The sequence below is a fragment of the Ranitomeya variabilis genome, chromosome 1 (assembly GCF_051348905.1).
Source record: "Ranitomeya variabilis isolate aRanVar5 chromosome 1, aRanVar5.hap1, whole genome shotgun sequence".
Classification (NCBI taxonomy): domain Eukaryota; kingdom Metazoa; phylum Chordata; class Amphibia; order Anura; family Dendrobatidae; genus Ranitomeya; species Ranitomeya variabilis.
This window is the reverse complement of record NC_135232.1, coordinates 1,091,535,624-1,091,550,213: the sequence shown is the minus strand read 5'-3', so window position 1 is coordinate 1,091,550,213 and position 14,590 is coordinate 1,091,535,624. Positions and strand designations below refer to the sequence as shown.

Sequence of the window (14,590 nt, the reverse complement as noted above, 5' to 3'; positions counted from 1 at the left end):
ACTAAATCTCCGAGCACTAACAAATACTCGGAGGACACCCGAGCGTGCTGGGGAAAACCCGAGCAACAAGTACACTCGCTCATCACTAATAATAAACCGTTATAACATGGAGCCAAGGAAAATATTGTTGGGTAAAAAAAAGCCTTTCTACAGCTTTGTTGATGGAAAAAATGTAAATTGTGAAGCAGAACATGGCGGCATAAAATATATTTTTTACAAATAGTGTATTTATTGCACAAAAGTAATAAAACATAATTAAAGTTATGTAAAGTTGGCACAGCTATAATCGTGCTGACTCCACACTTTATTTGTGCACTACGTAAAAAGAGTCAAATTTAAGATGTAAAAAAAAAACAATGGCAGAATTGTTTTTTTTTATTTCTTCCTATAAAGTGTTAATAAAATTAGTTATTAAGTTAAATATTCTCTAAAATGGTGCCACTTGACAAAGACAATTCATCCCACAAAAAAGACTGCAATACATCTACAAAATTATGGTAACAACAACAACAAAAAACATTTGGTCAGTCATTAAGCCAAAATTCTTTTCATTCCTGCTGCTCCCCCCTGATTATTTCATTTTTTTAAAATCCCACATACAGTTCCAAGTCTATGGTCCTTTTCTATTTAGTGCAAATTTTTATGGTCCTTACCATGGCGCTTGGTAACAGGATCCTCAGGGGCGTGTCTTTTGACTACTATGCATTTATTACTCAACATGGAAAGACAAATAAATTGGCAGTAAATATAAAAGCCAAAACACAGAATACTGAGGGGAGCAGCAGGAATAGAATACAAGTAAAAAACTGTCTGCTTTTGACCTGGTGACGGATCCCGTTTAAGGGTTTAAAATAAATAAAAAATGTAAATATAGATAAAAAGATGTATCAAAATAAAAACATCATCCATAATTCATTAGCAAGTCATGCACACATCCTCATGAGTAATTTAGCATCTCTTCAGATAGACAGTAACTAATCAGTCCTAAGCTCGGGGATAGTGCCGGTTGTGTCTCACTCTCCTGGCAGCGTGACTTTGCACATTGCAGCAGGGAGGTTGGGGCCATTGGCTCTAGCTTCTGTTCCCTCTGAAAATACATAGGTTGCCCAGAACTAATGGATGTTTTCTGGCAGGGCCCACCAGAAAATTCTCTGGTTCTCCGGTGGGCCAGTCCGACCACAATGCTAGGAATATAACACTCCAGGAGGTAGTATTCTTAAAAATCACTATTGTTATTAGGTTTTCTCCCACACTCCAGAGACATACTGACGAATGCCACAAGCCGAAACGCGCGTCGGGTTGGCATGCCATCCACAGTGTGAGGGACTGCATCACTTGTGTAAGTATACTACTGGCCACTTTTTTGTGTACTTTTTTATTTATTTCACTGAGTTTGGTCCCTCCATCTGTTCAAATCGCATTTCTTTTGCACTTATCGATATCTAGTATTGATTGCTTTATATGCATTGTTCCATTTTCTCACAAGTATACATTCAGCATTTTATTTTGCACATTGTTTTTTATTTTTGGTGTGGTATTACACATTATACATATTTTTTATTTTTTAACACTATATATTTTTTCTTTTTTCTTTTGTTCACTACTCTATTAGCATTTGCTATTTTGGCTTTTTATATATGTACACTTCATATGTGGATGTGCGTCCTTGTATTGTACTTGTGCACTTTTTCCCATTGTTATCTCTGATTTTATACTTTATGTAAGCAATAAAAATATTTTTTTGACTTTTTGGTCGTTTTTTCTTCTTTTTTATCTTGTTTGGCAATTCCCGATTGTCCGTGACTTGTTTCATATTGTCCTATTTCTATGGTAGCTATATTTTATTGGTTATTTATTTGAAATTGATATTTTTATACTTTTTTATTTTGCTCCCATTTGCATGCCTTTGACTTCATTGGTACTTATAGGAATGTAGATTGTGAACCCCAATGGGGACAGTAATGATGACTGTAAAGAGCTGCGGAATCTATATATACAATTGTCTAAGGTCCACTTCCGTCTGTTTGTCTGTAACGGAAATCCCACGTCGCTGATTGGTCGCACCCGGCTGGCCGCGACTATTCAGCGATATTGGGGCGGGATTTAAACACCGCTTCACTTTTTACTATTGATGCTGCCTATGCAGCATCAAAAGTAGTTAAAAGATATAATGTTAAAAATAATATAAAAAAAAAAATCGTGATATTCTCACCTTCCGGCGTCCCTGGCAGCTTTTCCTGCTCCTCGCAATGCTTCGGTCCCAGTAATGCTTTGTGGTAATGACCCCAGATGACGTAGTGGCCTCGCGAGACCGCTACATCATCACGGGTTATTGCCACAAAGCATCACTGGGAATGGACCTGGCGGGAGCATCGCTAAAGGCCTGGGCTGGATCTGGGGGCCACCGGAAGGTGAGTATATAACTATTTTCCATTTTTATTTTTTTTAACAGGGATATGGTGCCCACACTGCTATATACTACATGGCTGTGTTATATACTACGTAGGCTGTGTTATATACTACGTGGGCTGTGTTATATACTACGTGGGCTGTGTTATATACTACGTGGGCTGTGTTATATACTACATGGGCTGTGCTATATACTACGTGGGCTGTGCTATATACTACGTGGGCTGTGCTATATACTACGTGGGCTGTGTTATATACTGCGTAGGCTGTGCTATATACTATGTGGGCTGTGTTATATACTATGTGGGCTGTGTTATATACTACATAGGCTGTGCTATATACTGAATGCGCTGTGCTATATACTACGTGGGCTGTGTTATATACTGCGTAGGCTGTGCTATATACTACGTGGGCTGTTTTATACTATGTGGGCTGTGCTATATACAGTACAGACCAAAAGTTTGGACACACCTTCTCATTTAAAGATTTTTCTGTATTTTCATGACTATGAAAATTGTACATTCACACTGAAAGCATCAAAACTATGAATTAACACATGTGGAATTATATACTTAACAAAAAAGTGTTAAACAACTGAAATTATGTCTTATATTCTACGTTCTTCAAAGTAGTCACCTTTTGCTTTGATGACTGCTTTGCACACTCTTGGCATTCTCTTGATGAGCTTCAGGTAGTCAACGGGAATGGTTTTCACTACACAGGTGTGCCCTGTCAGGTTTAATAAGTGGGATTTCTTGCCTTATAAATGGGGTTGGGACTATCAGTTGTGTTGTGCAGAAGTCTGGTGGATACACAGCTGATAGTCCTACTGAATAGACTGTTAGAATTTGTATTATGGCAAGAAAAAAGCAGCTAAGTAAAGAAAAAGAATGGCCTTCATTACTTTAAGAAATGAAGGTCAGTCAGTCCAAAAAATTGGGAAAACTTTTAAAGTGTACTCAAGTGCAGGGACTACGTGGCTGTGCAATATACTACGTGGCTGTGCAATATACTACGTGGCTGTGCTATATACTACGTGGCTGTGCTATATATATGCTACGTGGGCTGTTATATACTACGTGGCTGTGCTATATACTACATGGCTGTGCTATATACTACATGGCTGTGCTATATACTATGTGGGCTGTGTTATATACTACGTGGGCTGTGTTATATGCTATGTGTGCTGTGCTATATACTATGTGGGCTGTGTTATATACTACGTGGGCTGTGTTATATGCTATGTGTGCTGTGCAATATACTACGTGGCTGTGTTATATACTACGTGGCTGTGCTATATGCTACATGGGCTGTGTTATATACTACGTGGGCTGTGTTATACGCTATGTGGCTGTGCTATATGCTACGTGGGCTGTTATATACTACGTGGGCTGTGTTATACGCTATGTGGCTGTGCTATATGCTACGTGGGCTGATATATACTACGTGGGCTGTGTTATATGCTACGTGGCTATGCTATATTACTCTGCTGTATCTGTGCATCATGAATCATGGTATGTGTTAAAGGGGGGGCCCACTGAGACTTTTCGCCCGGGGCCCTCAAAATTCTGGAGCCGGCCCTGGCTTCACTGATTGGTCATGCCCGGATGGCCGAATCCTGTGTATTCATTGCATTATTCTTAAATCTTCATAAATAAACTACATACATATTCTAGAATACCCGATGCGTTAGAATCGGGCCACCATCTAGCATGTGAATAAGCATAATAAATATATAATAATAAATTAGTATAATACATTGATTAAATATATGGCTGTAGAGTTTCCATGGATTATCAGGCTGGGTGCACACGTTGCGTTTTCTCAATGCAGATTTGTCACAAAAGCTGAAGGGTTTCCCGGTGACAGCAAAGTGAGTGACAGTCCTGAGGTCTCGCGCATACGTCGCTTATTTGTGAATTACAGATATGGAGCAGATTGAAATCTACATCATATCGGTTGTTTCAACGTTTTTACAACAGATTTCATCCGTACTAACGAGTGGGGAAATACCTGCACCGAAAGTGGAAGTAAAAAAAGCAGCAAAAAGCTTGTTGTGTTTTTCCTACCAAGAGATGTAGAAATGATGCAGCAAATACTTAAAGGGACCGTGTCACCAGGAATAATGCTGATAACCTGCAGATATGGGGTTTAGTAAATGAATCTTAGAATAAGGAGAGCTGATGGAATTGTGAAGACTGCAACTGAATGGTCATGTGATACAGCGCCACTCCTGTACTCTGGCTGTAGCTGGTATTACAGCTCAGCCCCACCTAAGGGAACACAAGATAGAAACCATAGATGGCCGGTGTCATTTATTGAAGAAAGCAAACCTAAATCTCATGTAACCCCTATTAAATAGCTAGATATTTACAGGCGTAGTGTCTAGCACGATCTGCTCACATCTGTGCTGGCCGCAGTATTGAAGACCGGCAGCACTGCAGTATGGTGGATCGTGCCAGATCTGGCAGAGGAATACTGCTGCATGCACTGAGTTATTTTTTCCTCACAAATACCAAGATTAAACCTTCAGATCCCATTTTAAAGGGACTCTGTCACCTGAATTTGGAGGGAACAATTTTCAGTCATATGGGCGGGGTTTTCGGGTGTTTGATTCACCCTTTCCTTACCCGCTGGCTGCATGCTGGCTGCAATATTGGATTGAAGTTCGTTCTCTGTCCTCCATAGTACACGCCTGCACAAGGGAAGATTGTCTTGTGCAGGCATGTACCACAGAGAACAGAGAATGAACTTCAATCCAATATTGCGGCCAGCATGCAGCCAGCGGGTAAGGAAAGGGTGAATCAAACACCCGAAAACCCCGCCCCTATGACTGAAAATTGTTCCCTCCAAATTCAGGTGACAGAGTCCCTTTAAGTCCGTTGATACCCATGGCAAGACAGATGGGGCAGAGCGTTGTCAATTTCAATATAAACAATATGTTTCTGTCCATGTTTTTATTCCATTATCCCACAGGTTTGGCCTTAATCCGTTTTATACAGGGAGATTTGCAGACTTGTGGTCTCATGACGATCGTTGGATCGGGGGAGCGGAGCAGAATCCTGACAGTGTGCATGTGTCTTTGCTATCCTGCTGCTGTCGCACTCTCGACTCTGCTGTGTCAAATTGTCTGATACCCAACTAATCTCAGCGATCCAGATGATACCAGAAATGTCAACACAGCTGTGTCAAGTTTCATTTTAATCAACTCATCTCAGCTGTCGCCCTCTCAACTCTGCTTTGTCCAATTGCCTGATAACAACTCTTCTTAGCTATCCTGCTGCTGTCTACACTCACAGCTCGGCTGTTCCTGTGTGTAGCTACGCTCCTCTTACAAGTTATCACATTGCCTATATATTGCTTCTGTTCCTGTGTGATCCGCACATCTGGCTCTGCTGCATCTAGTGCTACCAGCTCTACTATTCATCTGCCATCCAGAATATCCGGGGGCATTGACAAAGAAGTCCAGCTCCAATGTATCATCATCTCAGTTCTGTGCTGCTCACCCTGACCTCCGGCTTATGTGATGAAGATACATAGATAGATAAATAGATAGATAGATAGATAATAGATAGATGATAGATAGATAGATAATAGATAGATGATAGATAGATAGATAATAGATAGATAGATAGATAGATAGATAGATAGATAGATAGAAGCTGTAGATAGATAGATAGATAGATAGATAGATAGATAGATAGATAGATAGATAGATAGATAGATAGATAATAGATAGATAGATGATAGATAGATAATAGATAGATAGATAATAGATAATAGATAGATAGATAGATACTGTAGATAGATAGATAGATAGAGGCTGTAGATAGATAGATAGATAGATAGATAGATAGATAGATAGATAGATAGATGATATATAGATGAAAGATAGATAATAGATAGATAGATGATATATAGATGAAAGATAGATAATAGATAGATAGATGATAGATAGATAATAGATAGATAGATAGATAGATGATAGATAGATAATAGATAGATAGATAGATAGATAGATAGATAGATAGATAGATAGATAGATAGATAGATAGATAGATACTGTAGATAGATAGATAGATAGATAGATAGATAGAAGCTGTAGGTAGATAGATAGATAGATAGATAGATAGATAGATAGATAGATAGATAGATAGATAGATAATATATAGATAGATGATATATAGATGAAAGATAGATAATAGATAGATATATAATAGATAAATAATAGAAAGATAATAGATAGATGATAGATAGATAATAGATAGATAATAGATAAATAGATAGATAATAGATAGATAATAGATAGATGATATATAGATAGATAATAGATAGATAATAGATAGATGATAGATAGATAATAGATAGATGATAGATAGATGATAGATAGATAGATATAGATAATACTGCAGATAACAGGTAGACAGAGCGGCTGACTATATCACATAGTAATTCTGACATTGGATGATAACGGTTTCTATATTCCCTGTATTGTATTATAGACATGTCTTTCTGCATCTCTAGTTGGATTTGTATTTTTACGTAGAAAACTGATTTGACCCCATGTTTTTATATTACTCTATATAAACGGAAACCAATACTAGAACTTGAACAATCTGACTACTTATGTAGTCGCCTCCCACAGATGATACAGACCCGATCCATCGCTGTGTCTGACGGAATGTGGACCTGTGACGCTGCACGGACGGGACAGTGACACCTAGTGGCCAATGATAATAAGGGCGCTCCAATAATATTCCAGCTTTTAATATTTATTCTTGTTCTTTCTGACTCTCTGGATTCTTAGTTTATCTGTGAGCAATAACCGATCCAGGAGTCCCACAGGCAGAAATAGTAAGAAATATCCATGTCAGCAGCGTCCGGCGGCCAGGAGACACAGTGGATTTGTGGCGCTTCTCGGGGGCTAATTTACAGAAAATATTGAATAGTGAATCGCTTAAATAGCAACATCCTAACAAATTAATTTATTTAACGGCGACTACGGGAGCCGATTGCTCGCTATTTCCAGTTACCAATTTTTTTTTTATGCAATTGACGGCGAATTCTTTAGAAATGTCAGAGCGTTGCTTCAATAGTAATTTCTTAGAATTGCAGATCTCTAGGGATTTTAAGATTCCCACAATCTTTTTTCAAAAATTCGCAAATTCTTTCACATGAAATTTATAATTTAAAAGGATTTTCCAGAATTAGAAAAATGTGGCAGAATTTTTTTTTCTTTAAACTGCAGTGCCACATCTGTCTACAGGTTGTGTCCGGTATTGCAGCATAGACTATTTGAAGTGAACACGGTTGAACTGCAATACCGCCCATAACCTGTGCTCAGGTGTGGCACCCTTTAAGTATTCTTATATTATTAATAGTACATATTAATGAACTGCCCTTAAAGGGGTTGTCAGATTTGAAGCAGGCTAATAAATGTCAACTCCATTGATGTAGAAAGGACTGACCGCTTGTGTAGTCCTGGTAAACACTTCGGCATTTAATGTAGTGAAGAAGCGTAAAGCAACTTTCCATATATTTACATTCATTACTCATGTTTTCATGAGCAGGAAAATAATGGGAATTAAAGGGATTTTCTTTTTCAAAGAGACCTTTGGGGCCCCCTAGTCTCCAAGGCCCGATGTTATAGCAACCCCAGCACCTATTATAGTTACGCCCCTGGTTCTCCAATGATAAGCTATTCTGAGTCATCATGTACCCCTGCTTGGATCTTTATCAATCAACTATAATCTGCAAGGTGAACTTGGAAACAAGTGTTCATTTCCTCTGCAGCGCCACCACAGGAAGACTGAAGTATTACACAATTTCGATTAAAATCAACCGGCTATCTGTGTGCTGCGGACATCCTGTGTCTCCTGGATACATAGTGGCAAACGATGATGCCAGATGCAGAAACCTTTCTTTACTAAGAATTCCATAATAATATATAATATAATAAATCTGTAATAATATACACACTGCTCAAAAAAATAAAGGAAACACTTAAACAACAGAATATAACTCCCAAGTCAATCACACTTCTGTGAAATCAACCTGTCAAGTATGAAGCAACACTGATTGTTAATCAATTTCTCTTGCTGTTGTGCACATAGCACATACAACAGGTAGAAATAATAAGCAATTAGCAAGACCACCCCTATAAAGGAGTGATTCTGAAGGGGGAGACCACAGATCATTTCTCTGTTATCTTTTTTGGTTGTTGTTTTGGTCACTTTTGCATTTTGACATTGCTCTCACCCCTAGAGGTACTGTACAGTAGCTTGAGGCAGTGTCAACAACCCACAGAACTTGCTCAGGTAGTGCAGCTCATCCAGGATGGCACATCAATGCGAGATGTGGCAAGAAGGGTAGCTGTGTCTGTCAGCACTATGTCCAAAGAATGGAGCAGATACCAGGAGACAGGCTAGTACACCAGGAAACATGGAGGGAGCTGTAGGAGGGCAACAACCCAGTAGCAGGACCGCTACCTCCTCCTTTGTGCAGGGAGGAACAGGAGGAGCACTGCCAGAGCCCTACAAAATGACCTCCAGCAGCCCACAAATGTGCATGTGTCTGCACAAACTGTCAGAAACAGACTCTCTCAGGGTGGTATGAGGGCCCAAAGTCCACAAATGAGCGTTGTGCTTACAGCCCAACACCGTGCAGGGCGATTGGCATTTGCCAGAGATTGGAAGATTCGACATTGGTGCCCTGTGCTCTTAATGGATGAGAGCAGGATCACACTGAGCACATATAACAGACGTGACAGAGTCTGGAGACGCTGTGGAGAGCGATCTGCTGCCTGCAACATCCTTCAGCATGACCGGTTTGGCAGTGGGTCAGTAATGGTGTGGGGTGGCATTTCTTTGGAGGGCCGCACAGCCCTCCATACGCCAGAGATAGCCTGACTACCATTAGGTACCGAGATGAGATCCTCAGACCCCTTGTGAGACCATATACTTGTGCGGTGGCCCTGGGTTCCTCCTAATGCAGGACAATGCCCGACCTCATGTGGCTGGAGTGTGTCAGCAGTTCCTGCAAGATGAAGGCATTGAAGCTATGGACTGGCCCACCTGTTATCTAGCCTGAATCCAATACAGCACATCTGGGACATCATGTCTCGCTCCATTCACCAACGTCACATTGCACCACAGACTGTACAGGGGTTGGCGGATGCCTTAATCCGGGTCTTGGATTCCTCAGGAGACCATCTGCCGCCTCATCAGGAGCATGCCCAGGCATTGTAGGGAGATCATACAGGCACATGGAGGCCACACACACTGCTGAGCATCATTTCCTTGTCTTATTTCCACTGAAGTTGGATCAGCCTGTAATTTTATGTCCCACTTTGATTTTGAGTATCATTCCAACTCCAGACCACCATGGGATATTTATTAGTTGTGATTTACATTGATCACTTTGTTGTTTTATTGTTCTCAACGCATTCCGCTACGTAATGAATAAAGATTTTTAACTGGATTATTTCATTCAGTGATATCTAGGATGTGGCATTTTATTTTTTTGAGCAGTGTATATAGCACAGGTGCCAGATAACCCCTTTATAGGCTAATCGGAGCCCATTCCCAATGGGTCACTCACCATTCTACAGTCACACTGCTTAATAGAGGCATATTATAAGGATAGCAGATCAGTCAACAGCAGCTTATTGACAGTTTTAAAGTGACAAAAGGAGAAAATAAACAAAACAATATAAAACAACAATACAAATATATGAAGATTTACTACGTTCGCTGGTTGTGTTAGGTGGAACTTCCATTTTATACAAACTAGTTGTATTTATATTTTTTGGTAAGAAATATTTTTAAAAAATATTGAGCAGCTCCAGAGTTACACAGACTACAGGACGGTCCCAATGCAGTAGTATATAAGCCTATGAGTACTATCCTATTAGCAATAGGAGGGGGGGGGGGGTTATCCTGAAAAGAGCAATCTGTTTTTGGACTATTTGAGGGCAGCTTGGGGCGCACAGACTGGGAATTCATTATTGGTTACATTGATTCTTGGCAGAAGGAACTAATATGGATTCCAAGCTTCTGAGACTATGCAGGAAAATGATAGATGGCAGACGTTCACTTTTTGTCCAATCAGTGCTCACTAAATTATGACCGAACCAATGGGCAGCAGGGTGGCTCAGTGGTTAGCACTGCAGCCTTGCAGCACTGGGGTCCTGAGTTCAAATCCCACCAAGGACAACATCTGCAAGGAGTTTGTATGTGCTCCTCGCATTTGTGTGGGTTTCCTCCGGGTACTCCAGTTTCCTCCCACGTTCCATACTGATAGGGAATTTGTATTGTGAGCTCCAATGGGGACAGCGATGATAATGTCTGTAAAGCACTGAGGAATATGATATATAAGCAAAAAACAAAACAATGAAAAATCAGAATGATACAAGTTGCGTGATATAAAAGGTTTTCACTGTGTAGATACAAAGTTGTGAGAAAAAAGTTTGCACTTTAGTAAAGTAGCTGTAGTTGCTGCGCTATTACTAAAAGTGTAATATTGGTGATACAAGCTATAGAATAATTAATATGTTAATCTCATTGCAAAAAACACAATTTCAGCCATAAATACACTATTTAAATAAGAAGCCATAATTGCAGGAAAAAAGGCAAAACATCCCCACAACAACATATAAATACAGTTTTCGGTCGCACTATTGTTTCACGACAAGAAACGTTAAACACTTCAAGTAACAATCATTATCCATTTAGCTGTTTGCAAATGATGAGTATTCGAGTTTAGATAAAAGTTTTTTGATTTTTTTTTTTCATGTGTGATTTTATTATCTTTTTTTTATGCCTTTTAAATGTTTTTTTACTTTTCTCCTGTTCTTTTTCCATTATTTTTGCATATGTAAGAAAATTAATGTTTAACTATTAGGTATCCGTTATCAAGATAACGGCGGGAGAAGACCCTGGTGGACCGATCTAGGCTCGCACAAGATCGTTTTTCCTATAGATCGTTCGTCCATGGCTGGAGATCGAGCAGAAGGCCGTTAAATAAATAAAAAAGATCAAGAAGAAATAAAGAAACAGTCAGAACTTGGAAGGGAATGATCATGTCCTGTGAGTAAGCCGGGCATCCCACTAGTGATGGCAGGAAACACTGCCCCGAGGCCACAGCCTTAAAGTGTCTGATCCAAGGATTGTTACATCAAATAGTCCTGGAGTAGGGGGATCTGGTGGCTTTTAGATCATTTCTATGACACTTGCCTTTCTATTGCCTCTGCGGGGCTCTTATACACAGTAAGACGTCTTCAATGCAATTCTCACTGTCATGTTTTGTAAGACTGACAAGCAGAGTTGTGCCATCAGGTACTTTGCACGTGTCCATGTAATGTATATAGCAAAGGTAGAAATGGGGACCTGTTAAGGAGGGCTAACAGGGGCATGTGCCCAGGGGACTTCGTGCCAACAAGACACTTTATATGGTGAAGGGTATTAAATAGTGGGCTAAGACAGTGAACTCAACTTTTCCCAGGGTGAAAGAAAGTACCGCCATGGAAGTGAGGAGATATACTAATGTATGTGGGCACATGGTACATCCCTAGGAGACTTATCTATATCTATATATATATCTATATCTATATATATATGTATATATATATATATATATATATATATATATATATATATATGTATATATGATATTACTGGGTGTTTTGTGTACTCTTGAATAGAACTATATTCAATGGAATATTCAGTTTATTAAAATCTGCTACATTTGTACAAGTATTGGCCGGATCAGCTCATGTAATGTATAACAGGTTTATATCATGTGCGGCTGCTATGTTCTATGGTCCATAATCACCGACCTATTGGTCTTTATTGCTTTATTTCTGTAGCTATTTCTTTGTTATTTATAGGAAATATTTACTATTGTGTTATTACATCATTACACAATTTTATCCATGTAAGAGTGAGCACATCCGCCACCTTTTTACGCATCACGTCATCCACGTTTTTAGGGAGCACGTTCTCCACCTCTTTATGGAACACGTCGTCCACCTTTTTACGGAGCACTTCCTCCACCTTTTTATGGAACACGTCCTCCAACTTTTCGTGGAACACGCTCTCGACCTTTTGGCGCAGCACGTCTTCCACATTTTTAGGGAGCATGTCCTCCACCATTTTACAGAACACGTCCTCCACCTTTTTATGCAGCACGTTCTCAACCTTTTTACGCAGCATGTCCTCCATGTTTATAGGGAGCATGTCCTCCACCTTTTTATGGAGAACGTCCTCAAACTTTTTAAGGAGCACATCCTCCACCTTTTTAAGGAGCACATCCTCCACCTTTTTAAGGAGCACATCCTCCACCTTTTTAAGGAGCACATCCTCCACCTTTTTACGGAGCACGTTCTCCACGTTTTTAGGGAGGACGGAGCACGTCCTTCACCTATTTGTGAATTTTTATTTGTGTTTCGTGCAGTTTTAGGTAGTGATGTTCAGCTTTTGTATTATTAATCTTTAGAGATAGCTTTCTACGTATTCTTGTATGGCTGTGTAATGAGGAGGTGTAAACTTCTGGGTCACTGTGAAAGTTTTGTAGTATAAAGTGTATGTCATGATTACTGCAATTTAAAAACAAAAATTAATTTAGATATTGTTCCTAAACGCTTAGGGTGCTGTACATATGAGAATTGCTACATAGCGTATGAAGGTACACAACTGAATATTTGGAAGGGTGGCCCCTCTAGGACTCACAGTAGCCGCCCGTGTTCTGTGCATCCTTTAAGTGAACGTCTCATTTTACACTTCTGTAAAATAACTCCACACATGTGCACGGCGCTGACATCATACAGCTGTGCGGTGGCATGCACGCCAGGGTGGCGACATATTGGGGATACAGGTGCCGTCGGGCGCCCGGCATGACACCAGTTCACACACTTTTCAACACTTTACAAGTACGAGCTCACAGACAGCCTATTCAATATTCATCATCTCCATCCCGGTGTCTTCCCATCATCCACAGTCACAGTTTACCAAACTCAAAAGTTGCAAATATAAGTTTACAAGTCCTCGGCGTAGGTCAGACATTGTCCTCCTGTTACCAACTTTAAAATCATCTCAATATCTTCTAAATATTTTCCGAATCATCGGAAAGAATCGATCAAAATTGTAAATTGGACGATTTCAAGACAGAATCATAACTTTACCCCAATTGTTTACAAACAAAATCCCAAATTCCACTAATATAGAAGCCGATGAGCGGAGGTGATAGGAGATAATACAGGTGATGGCGGAAAGCTTGGACTCTGCATGGGGCGCATTATGGGATCCTACATGACGCGCTATAGGGGAAGGTCGAAAGGACTTACCTCCATACGAGACTGCAGCCGCTTGTTCAGCTCGTATATACGGTACTCCGGCTGCACCATGTATGGGGAATGTCTTCTGTAGAAAGGACCAAAAGGAGAAGAATAGAAAGGGTCGTGCGGAGTGCTGGACATCTTTTCTGCTTCCAGAGAATCAGATTTGCAACAGCATCCATATAGAGCTCATGGGCTGCGCGTTCTCCCCAGCATAAACTCGCAGGATGCAAACACAGAGCACACTGCCTGCGAACTGCTGGTAAAGCCCTGAATGGCAAGACACAGAGAGGAAGAGAGGGAGAGAGAGGGAGAGAGAGAGGGAGAGAGGGAGAGCGCCGGAGCGAGAGGCTGCACTGCCTCAGGCTACACTCACTGCTTTTAAAGAAGCCGTATGCCAAGAGGGCGACTTCCTGTCCGCACAGCGGGCGCCGCACACACCAGGAGAGGATTTGTTTTCATTTCATCCGGCACGGTCCCATAGGGAAGCCTGATACTTTCTGTGCCGAGCATCTATCCTGCTGCTTCAGATCCTCACTCATTTCTATTCATTCTATGTAGGTGCGTTATCTATTATTAATAAAAAGCCCGGCCATTAAATGTGAGGAGCGGGCAACGCGGAGATTCACTGAGAGAAGAGGAGAGTTAGCAAAATTAGGAGGCAAATGAGGAAAAGAAATCATTATGGGTCCAGAAGAAATCTGAGGGATTATAGGAAAGTTTGTAATTAACTGTCTATCCATTCCTCTCCATCTATAGCTCTATCTATCCATCCATCCATTTCTCTACATGTCTGTCTTAAAAAAAGGTCTGACAAAAGTTCACACATGAGCCGAAACGTCGCCATGT

The 14,590-nt window shown here is 40.3% G+C and overlaps 1 protein-coding gene across 4 annotated transcripts in view; it reads right to left on the bottom strand.

Annotated features, from left to right (window-relative positions):
- LDB2 (LIM domain binding 2) overlaps nucleotides 1-14,330 on the bottom strand; it is a 415,373-nt gene extending 401,043 nt beyond the window's left edge. For 3 of the 4 annotated variants that reach the window (XM_077280011.1, XM_077280010.1, XM_077280013.1), the window contains exon 1: nucleotides 13,751-14,329. In XM_077280011.1, coding sequence (XP_077136126.1) covers nucleotides 13,751-13,882 — 132 coding nt within the window. In that variant the 5' untranslated portion in view covers nucleotides 13,883-14,329. Of the gene's footprint in view, nucleotides 1-13,750 lie in introns of all 4 variants that reach the window. The other variant, XM_077280012.1, reaches the window with a different exon arrangement.
- Nucleotides 14,331-14,590: the final 260 nt, after the last annotated feature.